At 36.0% G+C, this 14,959-nt stretch overlaps 1 protein-coding gene across 12 annotated transcripts in view; it reads right to left on the bottom strand.

The window, feature by feature from the left end:
• Positions 1 to 14,959, bottom strand: part of LOC125668404 (caskin-1-like) — a 68,041-nt gene that overhangs the window by 25,333 nt on the left and 27,749 nt on the right. For 8 of the 12 annotated variants that reach the window (XM_048902535.2, XM_048902536.2, XM_056163947.1 and 5 more), the window contains 3 exons: positions 7,459 to 7,553; positions 4,255 to 4,363; positions 2,441 to 2,686 (listed from right to left, as the gene is read on the bottom strand). In XM_048902535.2, coding sequence (XP_048758492.2) covers positions 2,441 to 2,686; positions 4,255 to 4,363; positions 7,459 to 7,553 — 450 coding nt within the window. Of the gene's footprint in view, positions 1 to 2,440; positions 2,687 to 4,254; positions 4,364 to 7,458; positions 7,554 to 8,032; positions 8,085 to 9,487; positions 9,757 to 12,243; positions 14,026 to 14,959 lie in introns of those variants that run through there. The other 4 variants (XM_056163952.1, XM_048902540.2, XM_056163953.1 and 1 more) reach the window with 4 other exon arrangements.

Raw genomic sequence — 14,959 nt, 5'->3', positions numbered from 1 at the left:
GAGAGAGAAAGACAGAGAGAGAGAGAGAGACATAAAGAAAGAGAGAGAGAGAGAGAAACAGATCTCACAATACAAATGTTTTGTCTATCACTATAGTACAGCTTGTAATGGTGTGTAGGTACAAAAATGATTTTACATACACAACATGTAGTGTAAGCTTTCGTGGAAGCCCATTTATTCACCTCTCCGCGGTGCTATGTGTCATTGGGCGTGTGTGCGACTGTTTCAACAGATACCGTGCAGTTCAACACAACAACGGATCGAAGCATTACAGGATGTTTTCTGGTCTTAGAGGTTATCATTTAAGCCATGAAATTGAATATTTGGGTTCTCTGCAAACCTAGATGAAACACCTGGTTTTATGAAGTTCGACAGGGGATCTACAGTGCAAATCTGCGGGTCAACATTGTTGACGTACTCTGGAGTTTTAACTTTTTTTTAGCATTGAAACACAAGAATGTCTTTGTCCTTTTTAAACCAGTTAATATGCAAACAGATCTCACATAGAAATTTAAATGTATTAAAAACCAGAAGTAAATTTTTCATGATCTTTTTTTATACTTTGAGTATTTTAAGCACCTGCTGAAAACAATCTAGGTATCTTCATTTATCTGCACTTTGGCAGTGGTTTCGTTTAACATCATATTTCCATGATGAGAAATCTTTAAAAATAGTATATGTACTTTGTCCACACTCGATAATAATAATGATAATAACATTTATATAGTGCCTTATTAAAACAAATTACTCTAAGGAGCATTGGAAGAGTAAGAATGGGACTGCAAAGATACAGCACAATGACATAAGATCTTACATCTGTACAATTATCAAAATAAAACACTATAATTAAGATCGATAGCTAGAAGTTTTTTTCTATCTCTTTTTTGGGGGGGATGGGGGTGTGGGGGGTATGATAATTAAAACAGTCACATTTTATACATGTTAGAATCTAAAAAGCTAATTTATAAAAATGAGTTTTAAGGCTCAAGATCAAGGAATAAAGCGGCAGGTGAGGTGTAAATACTCCACATCAAAACAAGGACTGTATTTGGATTCTACTGACGATGTCACCACGTGGCAGATTAAGTCAATATCGTGCCTCAGCACTATTAAGTACTTACAGACAAGCTCGAAAACAAACTCTTTCATTACCCATGTAATATGTCAGTAGTTCTCCCTTGAAATCGAGGAATACCCACAACCTGTGTGTAACTTCTAAATTTGCATTTTATGTTCAGGAAGAGAAGTCACGTTTTCTCGTAAGGCAGCAATTTGAAGCATTACATTTAAATATCTTCAACATTTTCTCAGCCCTGGTCTCTATAAGTGTGCATAATCTCCCTTTAATGACATCGTATAAAAGAAAAGAGTGTGAAATATAATTCGACAAATTATCGGAATTTACCTCCATCCCAATCATTTTCTATAAAAAATAAACTGTTTACCATCTAATGCTGTGAGATTTGCTAGTGTTTCTAACTTCCTCAACCATACTAAATCATATTCGCATGGATAAAATGATAAGTGGTGTAGGAACATAGGTCTAAATATGCCTGCATAAAAACTTCTAATTGGACAAGCTTGAATCATGCTGAGAAGTGTCACCGAAGTTGATGAATTCACAACAGCAGTCTCTACCCCCCTCCAAAAAAAAACTTGATTTATAGCAGTCACTCTCAAGAAAATTTAAATTTTATTTGATGGCTTTTTAAAGAGAGTTTTATATCTCAACAAATATACTGACATGGTAACGACATCTATACAAAAAAAACCCTTCTGACATGGCCAAATAATTTGCATAAAGCAACATGTGAAACTGTGACCCTTTAATAAAACATTCTCCTGACTTCCTTCATTTGAGAAATCAGCCACTAGGTACCACCTTCCATATGATTTTAGAGGAAGCACTTAGTACATAATGTAGCAGTTTTTATCAAAGAAAATGAACTTCAAAGCCTCAATAAAACATTCAGAAATCCACCCACCAGAAAATTTCTTACTTCTTGATTGTCCAACTGCCTAAGGATAGTATGACAATTCCTAACAAATTAACATCAACATTGTCTAAAAATAATTCAAATCGAGATAGATAATTTCCTTGGCATTGCGGGAGGACATGGGATAATGAGAAAACATATACATAAATGCAATTAGTCACAGCATTGTGATGACTTTAGCATCCAATTAACATTTACTGGTATACATGGTGTGACTTCATCTGTAACCTGCACTAAACTTCAGGTTACAACCCTGACACAAATCTAAAATCCACTCTTATTTCTTAATTAAAAAATCACAAACAAATAAAAGTCATTCAAAATCCAACAAACTATCCATCAAGACCATACTCAAATTAATTCACTCCATAATAAAGCCCCCCCCCCCCCCTCCCCCAATGTTATTCTACTGATAGTGTGTAAATTCCTTCTAAACCTCCTACCTTTTTTATACGGTGAGTTGGGAGAGAACATGGCTGGTGGCGGGGGAAAATGCTCCATTGCCAGACTGGATTGAGACTGGTAACAGCCCGGGCTGCTGAGATAGCCGGGACTGGAGGGTGGGTGGGCTGCCAGAGTAAATGGGCTTCCTACACTGGGCTGCTGGTATCCTGGGCTTCGATTCAACAAATCAGGTACATTGGGCATGTGCACCCGTTTTCCCTGGATAATGTGGTTAGAGTAATGTGCTGTAAGAGATAAATCTACAATTTTTATTGATTTACTTTTGAAAAAAAATATAGGTCAGACATGTCAACATCAAAAAAGCAAAATAAATGTTAAAGTCAGTGAGGTGACATTTGTAAAATATCAGGAAAAAATTTGTCTGCGTACTTTGGTTATTTGTCATACAGCCATGAAACCATTTGTTGTCCTCCTAAACTGGAGAAGCCCAGCATTAAAGTGCATGCACTACACACTAGCGTACTCTAACACACTGAGGGAATGCCAAGAAACAAAGACCCTTTATTAAGCTTGTCACTTCGTTTCTTTCATCAAATGACATGCTTTTGATTTCTCTCACTAATAACCAATCTTCTGTTTTGTACCTCGTGCCAAAGTGTCTGCAGATCACTTCAAATGGCACCAATGCATATCCCATAGGTCTTAAACCAGTAATTTCTATCAATCAAACTGTCTATAGGTAGTCAGAAAAAAGCAGAATTAGGCCCAAAACAGTTACTTTGAATTATACAATATCATTGTCTGCTTTTTCTATAGAGGCCTGATGGAACGAACACCTCTTGAATTATTTACAGTACTATAATTGTTTTTAATTTTATGACCTTGACCTAAATAAAAAATAGCTCCGAAGTGTGTCAGTCACCGAAATTTGGTAAATTTTACATTCTACTGTGTGACCTTGAAAATACTTATTTATAACATCACTCAAGGACAATTCTTTGTATGCCTGATGTAAAAAAAAATTTACTTCCCTTCTTTTAATATGTTGAAAATAGACTCAAAAACTTATTATCATTAATCACTTTTAAAATATTTGAATTTCAACAATTTTCAATGTTTTTTATAATTTGGTAAATTTCATATTCTACTATGTGACCTTGACACATACTTAATATTCTTAACATTACTCAAAGGCAATTCTTAAAGGGGCATTAGGTGTGAAAGTGATGGCAACCATTTTTTTTTTTCAAAATCTCTCAATAGTATAGGAATATATATCAATGACTAATAAAAACATTTATTTTGTACAAAAACAAGATCCAATAAAACTATGTTAGATAACTGCTTTTAGCGTAAAGAAATATACATGTATAAGAAGAATTACTGTTTTGCAAGACAATAATTATTATATCACCAATGTTTTGAGGTTAAAAAGTGCATCACTCTTTTAAGATATTTGAATTTCATTAATTTTCATTTCTTATATGATTATATGAAAGCTATTCTCAAATATGAAATGTAAATCAAATGAGTTCAAAAACTTGGGAAAAGTGGTTCCTCGTTAAAACTTGTTTCTTAAATCACCATCTAAATCTTTTTTTTTTGGGGGGGGGGTAAACTGACCTTCCCTCAGGTCAAAATGGTTGGCTGCTAAGATGATACAAACTGTAAATGTATTCTAAATCGATACTTATTTAAAGAAACAACATCCCAGTGACCTTGACCGTCCATTAAATCCTTTAATCCCTCAGCTGATGGGTGCTCTTGTTCTGCCTATTATCTACGGACACTACAGAGTGATTTTTTTTCTTTTTTATACTACAGAGTGACTTTTACTGAAATCAATTTTTACCGGAACTGTCCAGGAGAACTACTGTATCTGGGGGGAAGTATCCAGGCTTGGCCATACGCCCATCACTGATCACCACGCCCTTCCACGCATCATCTCTCTGCTCTAGCACCTGGAAAACAAATTTATATTACTAGTGAGCATATAACAATCATTTTCATCCGTCTGTCTTCATACCTTGCCAAATCTTTATATATTTCCATCTCTCTTATTGTCATAAAAAAGTTCTACAATTCCTTATTGTTTCATCCAGTTATAAATAATAAAATTGGGGAAAAACTCCATTAAATCTGGCTTTCACCATTTCAGCACATTAGGACATCTCACTACTCCCAAGTTCAAGACGCTGAGTATCCCTTGTCAAGTGAACCAATGGCTGCCTGGTCCATTCCGATACTGAATGAATGAAATACAGCTAGCACTTGGGATAAAGCACTCCCAGTGGAGACGAGATGGAGATTACCACAAATTAAATTTTCCGGAACATTAGATCTATTATGACCAGGATAACCTAGATTGCTGTACTATGAGTAGGAATCTGTTGGCAGAAGAATTCCAGGACATTCAATCCCCAGCCCACATAGATCCTAACCTCAGCATGTGTGTTCTGGTGCACAGTCATGATACATAAAGTACTCCACATGGCAACTTATCTCAGGTGTGTAGTAACAAAAACTGGACTCTAGTACAAATTTACATCAGGTTCAATGCACAAACAGTTCTATTTTCTCAAGCTGTGAAGAAATTTCAGGCAAATCCAGACAATGTGATATGGAGATGTTTTCTGTTAATGACCCTGCAGACCTGACTGTAAACCCTGCGGACTTGCTTACCTCCATGTCAAAAACAATTCCAATCCTTCCTTAATCCAAAAGCTGCGAAATTTTCAGGGTCTCATCATCAGTGGGTGCACAAGAGTATTTCTAATTCTTGTCCCCCTGCTTAATGGTCCCGGGTGATTTGTATCTTTGGAGTATTAGCTGTGGTATATGTCAAGATTTAAGGAGATAGGTGATAGGTGAAAGGGGAGATAATCAGGTTATTTCATCAGGATTACATCAAGATAATAGCTGTAGGTGTTGTAACATACATACAACTAAACATTTCTAAGTAGATCTAACACATTGCACACAGAAACACGGCGTTTGTAATGAGATTTGACCAATATGCCTCAAGCATAAATGTAAAAATTTCTATCAAGAGAAAAAGCAAAATATTACAAGATAGCCGAACATCAGGTAAAATTGACACAATGAATAATCAAAATATAAGCACTTGTTTTCTCAATGCTAAAACCAATATTTACAAGCTTATCTCTGCATTCATAATGCAGGGTGACACATAATGAAAACACTTAAGGAGAGAGTGAATTATGTAACGATTAGTAAATAGACTCCCTATCTCCCAGGATCTCACAGCATCTTGTGAGTATAATTCATTTAGCAGCTTAAAGGGTCCAACATATGGAGGGATCCGTTATTATTGTCCAAACTGTGAGGGGAGCCCTACAGTGATAGAAACGTTAATATGACATATTGAAAAACCAATATTTGCAACATGTGGCAACTGACTGATTCAATAAGCCTCCCGATGAATGGCCATTCTCTGCTGACTCAATGGACAATTAAATTGATTGGAGTCAGTAATTGAGTTATTACTCCCAGATAAGAATTAAATTGAATTGCATTGACTCCAAAACAAACAGTTATAGGGTATTGCTTTAATAGCGTTGGTTTTCAGGAAGTGGGTTGGATGCTGTGAAACAATGTAGATGTCAATACAAAGTTCTTTCCAAGTTTGAAATGCCAGAGAATCTTCCGTGATAATTCTGTTGATAAACAAAAGGAAACTAATTTTGCTACTTTCTGGCTTGCCACACTTCAGCCCTGCCTTGTGCCACCCCTAACACAAACTCTCCGAATATTATCCCTTAACCTGATAACTTTCTCCTCAAATAGACCAAAGGCAGCCCCCTAGTGTCAAACAAACGTCTGACATATAAATCACACAGTTTATTCAAGTGGACTCTCTACCCACTGTCTAAACAAACATTTGCTAAAACAACTATCTCAATTCTCTCCTCAAGTGTTCAATCTTAGTGTGCCCCCTTCCTCTATGACCCCCTTCACTTTACAACTTGCCCAAGACTAAAGCATTTAACTGCTTCCTTCGGAGACCTGCCACAGTTTGAAGCTATTGTATTTGTTTCTGTCTCTGGATTCTGAATCTGTTTGAATCTTTGATGTTGTTTTGGTTCCTTTTCTGATCAGGTTTTCAGAGACTACTATATGTCAACCTATGTGGTGTTGTTACCGCCTTAAAAACAGACACAATGGAGATCTATCAACTCAAAAACTGACAGAATTATGTAACATTCCTTTATCAGTGTTTTAAGGCCTTGGCTAGTCTGGTACACTGCATGTCAGATAACAAAACACATTAATTGTAATTACACAGTCTAATTACATTGATCCCCATGCATTGACCTTCACCCAGTTCATAGATGACCTTCATCAGGATGCTTCTCCCGTGCATCATTTGAACAATCTGGTTTAGTAAATAACATGAAAAACCCAACCCACCCACCACCTATATAAAATGAATTTGGCTGGGTAAGATAAAATAAAAAATAATTTTTCACACATCAATGTCATAGGCCTGGTAATTCCAAAGTGTACCTTACACAAGTTCTTAAGTTAGGAGTCATCGTCGGATACCCACGGCTGATCTCGTCTTCTACTCATCGTGATGAGAAGACGAGATCAGCGACGAGATCAGCCGTGGGTATCCGACGATGAGTTTGGAGTGTGACTTACGTCTTTTGGACAGTTAGCACATTTGAATTTTAAGGTTTCAGGTGCTAACAATTCTTTAGACAATAACTAATTCAGACATTAATGAACTCACAACTGAGTAGAACTGTGTCAATATCTAGAACGGAACTCCTCTAGAAAACATCACAATCCTCCATAAGTTTTCTTGAGCACTAAACTAGCAGAGAGACATTTTAAATCCTACTACATATCTCAGTGCTTGTAATGATCACAGATCACTTTGATATCACTTGATTCAAAATTTAAATTCTCTGACATACACACCAGAAATTTACTTACCTCTACAGATATATTCTGACATTTCCTAAACATTACCTTGCCTCTATAAATAAAAAGATTTCTCGGCATGGGGCACAGACAGACAAACACTCACCTTGATGATGTCACCTTCTTTGAATGCGAGAGTACTCGGGTCGTAAATGTTACAATAGTTTTTGATGGCTCTGGCCTGTACCGCGAAACTGGCTTCTGTAAGTAAGAAAAACACAAAATTTGTGTCACTTGTCGAAATACAAAACAACTGCACTGCGTCAGTGGTGCGACGTCTCACAGACTGAAAATTACTTGGTGGTGACAACTCACACAAGAAGACAGGCATCAAAACACAGTTGTAATTATTCATAATATACACAAACCAAAGTCGCCAAAAGTCACACACACCTTTAGTTGTATATCGCAGTAGATATATATTTCTATTTTTGTAATGTTCTGTCAGTTTTAACTTTGACACAGTGAGCCAAATTCACATGATGTGAAACCACAAGGCCTACTTTTTCCATCCTTGTATCAAACTTCAGTTATACCAATACAGACAAACGAAAAGGTAAAAAAAAAAAAGGAGTTAAATCAAGCAGCATGTATATAAAACACTAAATAAATATGCCACCTTATCTCCGATATACAAGGTCACCTCTGCTCTATAAAAGAAAGTAACAGGTTGAACCTACCTGGTGAGATTTCAAACACTTGGTAATTGAAAATCATGTATCCTACCGAAAAACCCAATGCCTAGAAAAGAACTTCCTAAGGTTTTTATCTTTGAGGACATAGCTGAACAACATACCATTCCAAAGATGACCGATTATCAATCCAATTTCAAACGTAAACCTTCACTTCACAACTGATTAATGGTAAGACAGGATGGCAATATTAAAGTGTCCTGATCCGATTCTATATCACTACCACCACAGCATTCAAGTCTAAACAGTTCAAAGAGTGACCCCTGGATTTTCCTGGGCAGAGTTTTACATAATTTTCACATTTAAATTCAATTCAATTACCTGCCTAAATTCCTATCCTGCCATTAGACCATCTAACCTATGATAAAAAGGTAAATAAAATATTTAACATGCCTCTCTAATCAGGAAATGTGAAGAGTTCGATACACGCAAGAGCACAACGACAATCAAAAGTTATTGAACAACCAACAGCTCTTCAAATCCACAGTGAACCTCTTCTGAATATCCCAGATACCTGTGGATACCTGCACGTCTGTCTGGGAACAAGGTATAGAATACACATGTTTGGTCTATCTCAGAAAAGAGTGCAGTACTGAGGGAGCATATTCAAAGGGTAAAGGGTACGCTGTGGTCAAGAAGTTTATCAGTAAAAGTTCCTGACATTTGGACTCTACCTATGTGAATACACATACTCTCCCCATATCCTGAGTGGAGTTAATATTAGTAACATTCTACCTGTGTAATTACAGGTAACTTAACCCAGTCTCTCACATGCCTCTTTTCTGCTTAAAGGTTGTAGAAACTGACAATAATGACCTCCAGAGAGATACCTAAGTTCCCACAAATGAAGCACACTAATTACAGACACAATTGGAAACTGACCCCTGTGAAACAGGTAGGTGAAATTTAACACCTGCTCTTTCTAGCTCTGTCTATTGACCACTCCCCATTTAGCCAGACAGCAGAGGTCAACAACAATAATTCCTATGATCTTTCAATTACCACGACGTTTATCTACATCTGCAATGATTATTCACTAAGCAATCAAAGAATCTAGAATTTTTTCCCTGCCTGTCAGCATTTAAATTAGAGGATTCTTTTTACCTTGTCAGTTGGAATTAAGTCATCTCATCTGATTACAAAACAGAAACTAATGCCCTATCAGAGAGGGATGCCATTTGTAACCAGATTCTCCATAATTATGACGAGACATGTAATTGTTTACAGTTCGTATGGCTGGAGACCTCACCATTCTATCAGCTGGGGTACAGTCCCTATCTCACAAACAGGCATTTACATATGCATTCCACCCACCCATCCATTCTTCGTCCCCCCTTCCATCACTGGTATTCCGTAAACATTGCTGTCCATGTATCTCTGTGTTAAGTGAAATCCTGTTACCGAAAGTCTTTGTTCCAGGATAGAAAAATGTGACCCCCTTACCTTCCCGAGGACCCGCCTCACTCCTGTCCCCCTCCCCAGAACTCCCCTCGTCACTGCCGCAAACGCACAACATCCTCCCAGTGTACGTAATAAACGTCCTCCTCCCAATTCACTGTCCTGGCAGTGTCAGTTCATGTCTCCAACTTGTCTAATTTCTACAGCACAGAGGGAGCCTGACGATTCCATGCATTATGCATATTGTACCATTGTGAGAGACTCAGCTATGGTTTCTGTATGATTGCTTCACATGAACTTCTACTACAACTTTGTGCCAAGATTACAGATAGAAAACAGGACATTTTTATGCACTTTACTGGGTTTTTTTTGTTTACATGTGTATTTTGTTTTGTCCCTGACTCTTAAAACATGGGCTACAGGAAGCTTGCTGTTAGGCTTCGCTAATTGAGAGAGAGAGCCCAGCGCTAATGACAAGGCGGGAGTTGAAGGCTTGAACAATAAGATGTCTTCTGAGTGACTGAATCATAGGACATAAATTTCCTCCCTCTTCTTACAAAGCCTGGTCACACAATGGTGGGAATCATTACCCATGTGATCTTCCAGAATAAGACATGTTTATAATCTATTCTGTGAAGCACTAGTTCAGGAATTAATACATGACATTTGGTCCCCACCAATTATGCTAAATACTTTCAATTCAAGCATGGACGTTTTAAGATCATTGATTGTGTTGATCCTCTTAAGATATAATTTACAAATTTCCCGTTCTTGAACAACAGACGTTCTCTAGTAAGACCTAATACTAGGCACTGAACATCTAAACTGACTGTCCTCATAAAGGTGAAACAACAGATTTTTGGCACAGGATTCAGTCCAACAGCAACATAAACAAACAGAAAAAAAAGAAGATTGCAAATGTTCCCATATAAAACTTGAGAACCTGATGTTTTTATGACTGTTTACTTCAGCAGCCCCATCATAAAACACTATAATGACCATGTTATGAAGTCTTGTTATTAATTTGGTGGGTTTTTACATGTTTATCCTTACTCCGATACTTGTTTACAACTCAAGTTTTGAAATCTAGCCTTCATCAAAAACAAATTTCTACAACCAATAGCAGCTTTTTTGTTTTTTTCATAAATAAAGAAATGATGATTTTGCATTCAATATCCAAGCAACAGATCAAACATTTTTTAGGTCATTTTGACACCTAACAACATATCCTTATTTTTTTTCTTGTTTGATAAGAAATTCTAAATTTCCTGTGTTTTATCAAGAAAAAAAAAAGATACCAGATTCATATAAACTGAAGAAGAACCGCGGTGCCAGGAAATCACAGCATCTTTTATGCATCAATTGGTTCCCGTATCATTAACAGGTGGTGGTAACCAGTAAAACACAAACACAGCGGTGAAATATTGCTACCACTTCACAGTTAGGAAGAAATTAACATAGCAAATTGCTTCGATCTCCCCCCCCCCCCCCCCCCCTCTTCTTTTTGTACATGTGGAAGCAATTCACAGAATGATTGTCGGACTCAAGTCTTTTATAAATCAAACAATATCTTTATATGAAAATGGATTACTGCCTAAATGATAAGTAGCAGGTTTCTTTTAAGACAGTGGGTTAAGTAATTACACACAGTCCTCCTATTCTATCTATAAATCATACAGCAATCAATTTTTTTTGGTTAGAATATATAGCTCTTCTTTTGACACATTAATTGTCTGGCACAATATCGTACAGAATTACATTTGTTGATCGTCAGGCACGTTGGAATGCTTAATCATTGGTCAATGCATGTTGTACTGTGTAACACTATCACAGAGTACAACAGATCACTACCACACCATTTATAGATTTTCACCTGTCACATCTTTAGTGTTGATTAAAGATTAATATATTCAATTATTGCCAATCACACACTTTGACAATCATATAATAATAAACCATGTTGACTTGTGAGGAACATTAATGCAGCTGTCAGCATGATATAAAATAATTACACTTTCTAGCTGTGTAATATCTCCTTATGTACAGTATGCTTTAGTATGCATGTAAACAATAATTCATGATTATATCCCCCTCCTTAACATCTAGAAGTTCATTGCAAGTTAGAAGAAACCCACATCCAATTTAATTCTTGAAGAGTTATGGGCCTTGGTCATCTAAATTATTGGGATTGTGTATTGCCACCTTTGGTGTAAAATAAAGTTTCATGCAAAACTTTAGCACAGTTGAACTTAAGATTTCGTAAGTTTTCCAAACTTTTCTCAGAGTTTACTACAGCTGACACTGAGTCGTAAAGATAATATTTCATGTATGGAAAAAGCCACGACTCAAGCCAAATCCATATAATTCAAGCCAAATCCATACAATTCATTAGTATAGTATCTGGTATGCCCCTTTACCTATAGAAAACATCAGTTCTTTTATTACGTTTGTATAACAAAAGTACAAATAACCATTAAAAGTACTAAAGAGGTATCTCCATACACCAGTCTCCACGTATTGTCCAGTTTTTTAACACTTCTTTGAAATAATTTTCAAGAGCCAGTGGAATTTATTTGTACAAGTGAAGAAAATGATTCATGTTGAAGTTTGGATGAATTGGGTGACATCCTAAGTAATAACTGCAAAATTCAAATTTATTCATAACTGTCTGAACAGGATTTCCCCCAACTTTAGATTAAATTTATCCTTGTCTTTTCACAATGTCAATCTTAAAAGCATATTAAAATAGCTCAGCGAAACTCGGAGGCTTATTTTTAAAATGTATGTTAGTATTGGCTTACTTTCTATGTTTTGATAAAATTTTCCTCCACGGGTATGAGTTACTTCACAAGCAAAATTCTGACGAGCTGTCAACAGCATGTTTCAAAATATCTCAGACTGCAAGGTGATACTGCAAGGTTGATGAAGAAGAGGGAACTGAATAAGTGAACCAGTTTACCCTGCGCTGATCCGATATTAAGTTTCTGACCCCTCAGTCTATAACCTTGATAAGGTTGGCATCTTTAAATGGGAATAAAGTACAGAAGCTCTTTACAAATAGTCAAGTGACATGGTCTGCTTTCTTACCAAAATATTTGTGGTTGAATGGTCTTCAATCTGATGTCCCCACGATACATGGGTGTGTTCCTGTCAGAAACTTTGACAGAAAATCTCTCCTGTCTTTTAATCTCGGCCGATAAGAATCTTGCAATGAAATTATTTTAATGACAGTTTGTAAAGAAATATCTATGTGTTCAACATCTACAGTTGACAATTTGGGTCTGTGAGTGGGAGACGATGATTATGGATATTCAAACTATCCCAACCAATTAAACATCAACCGCAGAGCAGAATTGGGCTTTTTAAATATTGGTCCTAAATTGTTATGGAACAGACCTACTGTCTTCACCACCGGAATTCTTCCCTAAATTACACTTTCTCTCTTTTTAAATATTACAAGACATGTCACATCACTAGTTTTGATTTTTTTTTTTATCTATCTGTGTCTTCAATCTCGTAATTTAAAATGTCTAGAAAGTGTTAATGTAACATTTAACATCAAGTAATAAAATATTTTCCAACATCATTTATTAAAAAATACATCAGAACAGCTATATAGAGCGAAATAAAGAGAACATTACTCTCTGATAAATTGTCAATGTATAATTAACATGATATTGAGGTGAAATGACGGTTTTTTTCTCTCTTAATATCTGTAAACATTCCATAAGAACTAGGGCACCAAGATATGACAATGGGCAGATTGTACCTTTAACCTTAAAAAAAAAACTCGGGAGAACATTGCACTCTCTAGTAATTTAAGGAAACCAAAATCAGTGTTTGTAACTAAAGTTCCTTTCAGTACATGGTTTATTAAGAGTACTTCAAGGCTTAGAGGTCTTTGGAAAGCATTGCCCTGGTTGGACTTGTAGAAGGTTGTGGTCAGTAGGTCACTGTAAAGTAGGGATGAGCATCAACACTGGAGGTCATTAAACTGATTTCACAAATTACCTAGCATCAATCAGTGATTTTTAAAGACTCATTTTAGATCCGAATATCGGCCCTTTCCCCTCCCAAAAATTACAAATTTCCTCCCAATTTAATTTGCACTTTTCCCAATAATAAAAACTGCCAAAAAATGCATTTGTTAAGTTTAATGTGAATAGTTTATGTATGGCATGACAAAGACGTATCAATTCTCGATGATTTAGAAAGAATAGTAGAAAATTTTAAGAGCTTAAAGAAAAGAAAGTTAAATATGTAAAATAAAAAAAGAATGACATCAATTTGTGTTTGATTTCTTGTTTGATATGATATATTTAGCATATTTACAATAATGACTAGGTTTTCCCAATTTGATCAAAATGTTGACCATTTTTCCCAATTCAAAAGCCACAGAACCCTTTTGAAAAATCACTGATCAATAACATACTCAGATCTGATACCAGTCCTTCCAGGTGACAATATAAGACCAAACTCAAACTTTGTACTCACACAGCTCAGGAAGCTGTAAAATGCAGTCAAATTATGCAAGTTAAGGCAGATCCAGGGAAATAATCAAAGAGGGAAACCTCCCCAAACTAACACTACCCTGTCATCAAGACAAGCAAACTCCATCCTCAAGCAATTTGTGAACTTTCCATTCAACACGACGCCTCTTATTCATGTAAGATGAAATAATCAGATTCCGCTGTATCCAAGACAACCTATTCTGATTGTTTTGTATGACACAAGTCAAAAGCTAATTTGTAATGTGATGTATTGAAAGTAATGAGATATCTAGGCTGTAGTAATGTGAGATATGTAGGCTGTATTACACGAAATGTGAGATATGTAGGCTGTATTACACGAAATGTGAGATATGTAGGCTGTATTACATGAAATGTGAGATATCTAGGCTGTATTACATGAAATGTGAGACATCTAGGCTGTATTACATGAAATGTGAGATATCTAGGCTGTATTACATGAAATGTGAGACATCTAGGCTGTATTACATGAAATGTGAGATATCTAAACTGTATTACATGAAATGTGAGACATCTAGGCTATATAACATGAAATGTGAGATATCTAAACTGTATTACATGAAATGTGAGACATCTAGGCTGTATTACATGAAATGTGAGACATCTAGGCTGTATTACATGAAATGTGAGATATCTAAACTGTACTACCCGCAATGTGAGATATTTAATCTGTATTACATGTATTGTGAAATATCTAGACTGATTTACATGTATTGTGAGATATCTAGGCTGAATTACATATAATGTGAGATATCTAGGCTGTATTTTAATTGTAATGCGAGATATCTAGGCTGTATTTCATGTAATGTGAGATATCTAGGCTGTATTATAAATATAATGTGAGATATGTAGTCTTTGTTACATGTAATGTGAGATATCTAGGCTATGTTACATGTATTGTGAGATATCTAGGCTGTATTTCATGTAATGTGAGATATCTAGGCTGTATTATAAATATAATGTGAGATATCTAGGCTATGTTACATGT

The sequence above is a fragment of the Ostrea edulis genome, chromosome 4 (assembly GCF_947568905.1).
Source record: "Ostrea edulis chromosome 4, xbOstEdul1.1, whole genome shotgun sequence".
Classification (NCBI taxonomy): Eukaryota; Metazoa; Mollusca; class Bivalvia; order Ostreida; family Ostreidae; genus Ostrea; species Ostrea edulis.
Note: the sequence above shows the minus strand (reverse complement) of the source record. Positions and strands in the feature narration are given on the sequence as shown.